The 7,459-nt window shown below is 65.6% G+C and overlaps 4 protein-coding genes across 4 annotated transcripts in view; 2 read left to right on the plus strand and 2 right to left on the minus strand.

Annotated features, from left to right (window-relative positions):
* The window catches only part of H696_04544 (hypothetical protein), a 4,096-nt gene extending 2,091 nt beyond the window's left edge, over positions 1-2,005 (minus strand). The window contains exons 1-5 of the mRNA XM_009498425.1: positions 1,852-2,005; positions 1,385-1,727; positions 695-1,296; positions 334-547; positions 44-164 (exon numbers count right to left, since the gene is read on the minus strand). Coding sequence (XP_009496700.1) covers positions 44-164; positions 334-547; positions 695-1,296; positions 1,385-1,727; positions 1,852-1,888 — 1,317 coding nt within the window. The 5' untranslated portion in view covers positions 1,889-2,005. The remainder of the gene's footprint in view (positions 1-43; positions 165-333; positions 548-694; positions 1,297-1,384; positions 1,728-1,851) is intronic.
* Positions 2,006-2,596: 591 nt separating this feature from the next.
* Positions 2,597-3,482, plus strand: H696_04545 (hypothetical protein). Its single transcript, XM_009498426.1, has 2 exons — positions 2,597-2,882; positions 3,069-3,482. Exons 1-2 carry the CDS (start codon positions 2,787-2,789, stop codon positions 3,387-3,389), a joined length of 417 nt encoding a protein of 138 aa, XP_009496701.1. The 5' UTR covers positions 2,597-2,786; the 3' UTR covers positions 3,390-3,482.
* Positions 3,483-4,741: 1,259 nt separating this feature from the next.
* Positions 4,742-5,605, plus strand: H696_04546 (hypothetical protein). Its single transcript, XM_009498427.1, has 3 exons — positions 4,742-4,884; positions 5,057-5,185; positions 5,319-5,605. Exons 1-3 carry the CDS (start codon positions 4,825-4,827, stop codon positions 5,445-5,447), a joined length of 318 nt encoding a protein of 105 aa, XP_009496702.1. The 5' UTR covers positions 4,742-4,824; the 3' UTR covers positions 5,448-5,605.
* Positions 5,606-5,810: 205 nt separating this feature from the next.
* H696_04547 (hypothetical protein) overlaps positions 5,811-7,459 on the minus strand; it is a 7,378-nt gene continuing 5,729 nt past the window's right edge. Inside the window, exons 16-17 of the mRNA XM_009498428.1 lie at positions 7,165-7,384; positions 5,811-6,979 (exon numbers count right to left, since the gene is read on the minus strand). Of these exons, the coding sequence (XP_009496703.1) occupies positions 6,024-6,979; positions 7,165-7,384 (1,176 nt within the window). The 3' untranslated portion in view covers positions 5,811-6,023. The remainder of the gene's footprint in view (positions 6,980-7,164; positions 7,385-7,459) is intronic.

Below are 7,459 nucleotides of genomic sequence, written 5' to 3' on the forward strand. Positions count from 1 at the left end.
GGGGGGGGGGGGCGGAGGAGAATGTCCACAGCGGCATACGCACCTTCCCAGACTCCTGGAGATCCTGCTTCAGAGTGGCCGACGTCTGGGAGTGCAGCTCCAGCGCAGCACGCAGCTCCTTCAGCTGGGTCTCCGCCACGGCCAGCGAGTTCTCCACAATCTTCCTGTAAGAGGGGCATGTAGAAGGCGTACGAACACACAAAGGGGGGGGGGGGGAGCGAGGAGGGGGCAGTCAGCGGCTGAGAGCGAGCGAGGCAGAAAAAGGTTTATGCGGTCCTTCCTCCCACGTCCTGCTCCTTTTCAGCAGAGCACGCGGCGCGCTGGATCACGCACCGCTGGTTGGTCTCGCGCTGGAGGCTCATCTGGAAGTTCTGCTCCGAGGCGGTCAACGTGGCCATGCTCTCGGCCAGGCTGACCTGGGTATCGGCAGCGCGCTTGCTGCTCTGTGCGGCCTCCTCGCGGGCACGCTGGAGGTCTAGCTCGGAGCGCTGGAGGGCCGACGTCGTTGCCGTCAACCGGGCACGGAGCTGGTCCGTGAGGGTGGTCTCTATATGAATATATATATATATATGTATGTATGTGTGTATGTGCCGGGGGGTGTTCGGCAGAGAGGAGGGAAGAGCCAGGAGGGAGGGGTCAGAGTTGGCCAGAGATCCGGGACTCAGCGAAATGTCCGTGTCAGGCGTGGACGCACCCTTGGCCAGGTTAAAGCGCAGAGCTGTGAGCTCCGACTCCAGAGCAGCGTATGCCCGATTGCGGACAATGCCACCGGTGCCCTGGGACGAGGAGAGCCCCACATCTGGCTTCTTCTCGAGATCCGCCAGGGACAGCGGTCCATCGGACAAGTGGCCATCCTGCGACCGGGAAAGAGAGGCCGAGCCAGAAGCCGAGCTGGGGGCCGAGGACCCGCTACGCGAAAGCTCGGACCCGCTGTGGGACAGCTCGGACCCGCTGCGCGAAAGTGGCCCCTCCAGGGGAGTCGTCGAGTTGGGCGTCACATCCGGCAGGGAGAGCCGGCGCTCGGCCGGCCGGCCAGAAAAGCCAGTGGTGAACCCCTGGAAGGAGCGCCCGGTCTCAACATCCGAGTTGGCGAGCAGGGCCCCGCTGACGCCAGCCGAGGAGCCCCCACCGCTGGAGGTGGAGAGCGGGGCAGCTGGCCGCGAAAGAGGCGGGCGCTGCTTGGCCGCATCGGTGGCGGGCGGCTGCTCGGAGGTGGAGCGCGACCCGAAGGAGGTAAAGCTGGTGCTGAAGCTGCTCCGAGAGACATGGGGCTTGGTGGCTGGCTCGGCAGCGGGCCTGAGGAAATGGTGAGCAAGCAAGGAGGCGGCAATGGGAGCGGGGGGGGGGGGGGGGAAAAAGGCGGGGCATGGAAGCCAGGGCGTACTCAGCAACGACCGGGGCCGGGCGCTTGGCCGGGGGCTCTTCGAGTGCAGGGCTTGGCTCGGCCGCGAGCTCGGAGAAAGACCGGCGCAAGCTGGCCGAGTCGCGTCCGGAGTCGGAAAACCCGGAAGAAAAGCCCCCGAGGAAGCCGCCGGCCGAGCGAGAAAAGGAGGAGGACACGGTCTTGGCGATGGGCTTCGATGGGAGGGCCGGCTCATCCATGACCGCAGCGGCGGGAGTGTTGCCGGAGGTGGCGGTGTCGACCGGGGGGCCGGAGGTGAGGATGTCCTTCATGGAGTCCCTCGGGCGGACGATCGTCGCGGGCTGCTCCGAAGCCGAGGAGGCCTCTATCGAGGTTGTCGTTGAATCCATCAAGAGAGGTCAGAGGGTGGGCATCCATGCAGGCGGATGTTGGAGGTGTCCACAAGTGTGTGTGTGTGTGTGTGTGGGGGGGGGGGGGGGAGGGCGCACCTGCAGAGGAGCGAGAGAAGTCACCGAAACCGTTCATGGCTCCGGGATCTGCGTGGTGCAGAGGGGAGTGGGGCAGCGAGCAGCGGGAGGGGGAAAGGAGGGAGGAAACAAGCAGATGGGGCGGCGTGGGGAAAAGTGTGGGGGTGGGGGGAAGACGGATTCGCATTGTCCCAGGCTTAGATCTCGCCCCGGGACAGGGCGCACCCCCTTTGGGCGAGGACAGTCCAGAGCGGGGTGGGGTGGGGGCACACCCCCGGAGAGCCTACCAGCCTCCAGCCCGGGACAGATCCGCCTGCCTCCCCTTCCCCCCCCCCCCCTCTTTCTCTCCCCCTCCGCCCCGCTCGAGACCACCCCGCCTTGAACGATGGTTGGCGCGATCGGGAGTGAGAGGGACCGGAGGAGGAGGGGGGGGGGGAGATAGCGTCCGCCGAATAACGGGGAGCATTCTTCCCGCGAAAGGGGGGCCGAATGCCGGGGCGGGGGGACCTTGTCCCCGGGGCCAGGCGCAATAATTCAAATTATAACGACGTTAGAACAGCGTTGTCGCGGCACGTGTCCATCGGCGCTCCACCATCCAGACCAGCTGATCTAACACGTGTCCCTCAATCGCGTAGATCTTGAGGTGGCTGGGGAAGATGAGAAGGGCTGGGGACCGGTCTCGGTGGTGAAGACGGGGGGGGGGGGGGCGTTCGGCTCCAATGGATGGGCCTTCAAGCGTCGGCACACTTCGGGCGATCGATCACCCTCCGTCAGTAGAACAAAATCCACCTTCTCTCATCCTGCATGCCCCTCCCCCTCGTTGTCTCCCCCCCTCGCCCCTCGCCCCTCCTTCCCCGCACCACACTGGCAAGCCAATTGAAGGAGCTCATCATTCTCTCTTCGCCGACTCTTTGACGGTTTCCCCCTCGCTGTTCTCCTCTTCCGCCACAGTCATCATGAGCCGCCACGCTAAGATGACTTTCTATGCCACCTGTGCGGTGACAGGCCTGATCGTTGGCCTGGTACACTGGGATCAGAAGAAGACCCATGAGGTATGGCTTTCGTTGCTTCTTTTTTTATCCGCTGTCCGTGGCACTCGCTTGTTACTTCCTCGAGGGCACACACACACTCTATCTCTCTCTCTCTCACACACACACACACACACACACACACACACGCGTATGCATGCCCTCCTCTCTCTCTCTCTCTCTCTCTCTCTCTCGGTGTCTCCTCCCTAGCGAATGATCCAGCCGGTGATCGATCTCCACCGGGCCCAGGGTACCGCGGTCGGCGACGCATATCATGACCCGGAGGCCGCGGCCCGCCGCCAGAAGAATGTTGCCGAGCTGGAGGCCCAGCGCGAGCTGGAGTCTTTCCTGCGCCAGCGCGAGCAGCAAGGGACTCAGCCGGGAGGCGCGTCGGCCGCACTGGCAGCTGAGGAAGCCGCGCTGGCGGCTCGGGCGGCCGTTGCATCAACTGTGCCGCTGCCCTCGTCACCTTCTCCTCCCGCTGAGCCCCCTGCCGCCTCCTCCTCCTCCCCCCCTTCGGCGACGGCCTAATACGAACATGCCAAGCAGCCTGGGCTCATCGGATATAGCAGATGGAACTGGACATCTCTTCCACCAAGGAATATATTAGACACATTGGAAAGAGGGGGATTTCACCCGAGCAAGGTGGCTGAGGGGCTACACAGGGCCGAGCATGTGCGCGTGCGTGTGTGTGTGTGCATGCTTGAGGGAAAGACATGGAAATAGGGCCTATGTGTGAAAGTGTGTGCGAGCAAGGCCAGCGTCCGGGGCGCCTACCGCTGCCGGCAGGCGTGCCGTGTCGCCCCCTCCTGCCGGCGGGAAACGCTGAGTCACAAGCGCGGAAAAAAATAAAATAAAATAGATCGCTCACACCTGTTCCGGGCTCCCACGCCAGGGGGCTCTTTCGCCTTCCAACGAGTCCGCTGGCAGCACGCTCCCGGGTTGGCTTGCTGCCGCGTGACGGCTCGTAGCCCGGGCCCGGGGCGCCCGGTCCGATGGCAGGCCCTAGCATGAGGGGCCCCGAGCCTCGCTCGCCGGGCCCCGGCCCGCCCGCGGTCCTTCTCTCTCTCCCTCTCTCCCTGCCTCTTCCTCTTTCTCTCTCATGGCCGGGGGGTTCTGTTGTGGTGGCGACTTGAGCGCCGATTCCGGCGCACGTTGGGGAAACATGTGAGCTGTCTCAGACTGGATGCCGGGGGGGGGGGGGGGGCACCCCCGGCCTCGGGGCGGGGAGGTGTCCTCTGCTTTGAAGGCGGGCGCTTTGCGACTGCATGTCCGTTGCCTGTGGGGCCTCTTTTGCCCTGCATCCGGGAGAAGCAGGCCAACGGAAGGGAGGGGGGGGGGGGGGGGGGGCGGTGATGCCATATCTGGGCTCTGGTCCGCTATCCCCTCCTTGCAGTCGGCCCTGAAGCATGCCGAGGGCGTCGCGCTAGATAGCACGCGGGGAAGGGGGCACGTTCTACAGGCCCACGCCCCCGGTCGGAACCCACGGGGCCGGGTGGGCCCGCAACCTGCAGGAGTCCCAAAAAAACATCCGTCCCCGGCGCGGGAGACGGCCAGAGGCCCCACACTATCTTCTCATTCGGGGGGGGGGGGGGCGTTCAAGGGACTTGGGCACGGGCCGTTGGGAGGGCGCTTCGGTGGCTCTTTTTCCCCTCCCCTCCCCACGGTGCCGGAGAGACAGGGCCACGGCGAGCTACCAACTGGGTGGAGGGGGGAACCAGGCCCGAGGCTGGGGGGCCCACGGGGGGTGGACGGATGGGTGGTGGTGGCGGCGGCGGCGGCGGCGGGGGGGGGGGGGCGGTCGCTTACAAATCCCCACCCCGGTCCTGGCGAGACACTGTGGGGCACGTACCGATATGTATATATATGGGACCTGGATAGAACGCTCGGCGTCCGCCTGCCTGCACCCCTCCAAGGTTGTCTCTTCTTTTGTGTCATCCTTTGATCCCCCTCCCTCCTTACCACCATGCTCGCTTCTTTCAACAGCATCGCTGAGCTCGAGGCCCTCCTCGCCAAGCCCAACCTCGTGCGTGCCTCCAACTTCCTCCCCCCCTCCCCTCTCTCTCTCTCTCTCTCTCTCTCCGACGCACCGACATGGCGTGTGCCAGATTTACTGCCTCCCGACTTGCTACCTGTCGCTGACCTCTGCCCCCCTCCCCCTTCCTCGCTGCGCGCCCGCGCTCCTCATGCACACACAGACTGTCGTCGACTTCACCGCCACCTGGTGCGGTCCCTGCCGCATGATCGGCCCCATCTTCGAGCGCTTCTCCGGCCAGTACACCGATGTCACCTTCGTCAAGCTCGACATCGACGATCCCGCCTACACCGTGCGCCCCCCCCCCCCGGCATTTCCGCCTGGCTCTCCCTCCCCGGGCTCCTCCCATCAACGCCGCTTCTCCTTGCTGACTCCCCCCCCCCGCTCCCCCATGCTCCCCGCCCCTCCCCATATGTGCCCCTCAGTCCTTCGTCCAGAAGCACAACGTCACCTCCCTGCCGACCTTCATCTTCTTCAAGAACGGCCAGGCTGTGGCTCGCTTCAGCGGTGCCGACGCCGGCACCCTCAAGCGCCACATTGAGGCCAACATGTAATTTGGCTCGCTCTCTTCTTCGCGCCGGGGGGTCCGGGCGGTGCAAATGCGCGCACGCGTGTGTGGCCCGAGTGACGGAGAGGTGGTCTTCTCCTCTCTACAATCCCGCCTCCAGCGCGCCCTTTCTTGCCCCCTCTGTAATACAAAATGCCCTGATAATGTGTGCCACTTTCTTCCCTTCTCCCATCCTGCGGGGGGGTCATCGGACGATGCCTCGTCCCGCTGTCGAGGTTTTGCTGCCGCCGTCGGGCGATCATGTTCCGCCGGCCGCGTATGGCACACACATCCCGACGCAAGTGTTTTGTCAGCCCGGGGAGGGGGGGGGGGGTCCTTGCGAACAACAGAAGACAAAGGGGAAGAAGAAGAAGGAGAAAAGTCTAGTGTATATTTCCATGGTCACAGCCATGTACGGGCACGATGTGTGCATATGCGTGAGAAGACAAAGAAGGAGGGGGGAGGGGGAGGGAGAGACAGACAGCGCGGCACTCTTCGCGCTGGGGGTGCTCGCCAGCCTTCGTCCTGGTCCAACGCCTCGGGTGCATATGCATATTGGCTCCTTTGTGGGTACTCCCGCCCGTCATGGGGACGGGGGAAGGGACTCCCGGTGGGCTGATAGACGCCCGGACAGCTCGCGCATCAGATTCGAGGGAACTCCGCCTGCCGTCGGGCCTGGACGCGGAGAGGCCCACCCGCCGGTGGTTGGTGGCGGGGGCGATCCCGATGGCGTGCCACTCATCATCGCCGGGGCCGGGCTCCCCGATCCGGAGGACGGCTGTGAGGAAGATGCGCCGCTGGCTCCGCTGCCGCCAGCGGCGTCAGCCGACAGGGAGTACGACGAGCTGGACGACCGGATGCCGAGGGATATCGAGGGGAAGGACAGCCGTAGACGGTGCTTGGGCCGGGGCTCATCGTCCGGGTGGCCGCCCATCGTGTCCACCGGGCTCGGGGTGGTGGCATTGTCATGAGAGGCAGCCCCAGCAGACACATGGCCCGGGGTCAGGGATCCCGGGGGAGGAGGATGGCCGGCCAGCTGGCTGGCTGCCGCCCCAGTCTCGGGCCGGGGCTGCGTTGTTGCTGCGGCTGCGGCCGCACCGCCGGGCATTGCATACGGCTTCGGGGGCAGAGGCAATTGGCTGGCAGAGATCGCCGGGCTGAGCCTTGGCGGGGCCGAGGGCGGCGCGGCACCATAGCCCGACGACGTGGCCGAGTACACTCCGGGCGGCGGGGCCGAGAAGGGCACCGCCGTCCCCGAGGACATGCCACTCCCGGCGGCCGGACCGCCGGTGGCCAACGAGGCCAGCGGTGGTGGTGGCGGCGGCAGCGACGTCAGACGGCCACCGGCGTTGGGCATCGGTGAGGGGATGGCCGGGCGAGGTGACGGCGAGGCCGGTGGCTGCCGAGGCGGTGTGGTGGTGGGCCCCTGCATGGAGCTGGCGGCCGAGGCATTCGGCCGCAGCGAGAAGGACTTGCGCCGGAGCAAAGGTGAGGACTTCGAGGAAATTGGCGTTGCCAAGGGTGATCCAGGAAGATCCTCTGTGATGGGCGAATTTGTCCAAGGAGGGGGGGGGGGAGGAAGAGGGGGAACCATGACCAATCCGGGAGCGGAGGGAGGGGGCATATGTTAGAACCGCATCACCCACACGAAAGGCGATGGAGGAAAGAGGAAGACACAAGGGCTGGGAGACAGGGCGTGAAGCAAAAGGATCAGGAGGACGCACGGGTGTCGACCTCGCGTTGGCTGGCGGACCGGCGCTGGCCATCACCGGTCGGCGTGTCGGCATTCGGCAGGGGAGAGGGCAGCGGCGAGGTGGGAGTTGAGTTGAGCTGCAAGCCAGTCTGGCGCTCGGAGGAGAGACTGCGCTCAAGCTCGGAACGCGTCACTCGGCAATAGCGGTTGAGGGCCGTCAGCTCGAGGTATGTCTCCACGATGTTGACATCCTGTGGGAAGGCACAAGAGGAAGTATGTGTGTCAGAGACGGGGAGATCTCCGCGGGGCCGGGAGGGGGGGGGGGG

This window comes from Fonticula alba, assembly GCF_000388065.1.
Source record: "Fonticula alba strain ATCC 38817 unplaced genomic scaffold supercont2.7, whole genome shotgun sequence".
In the NCBI taxonomy this organism is placed as follows: domain Eukaryota; order Rotosphaerida; family Fonticulaceae; genus Fonticula; species Fonticula alba.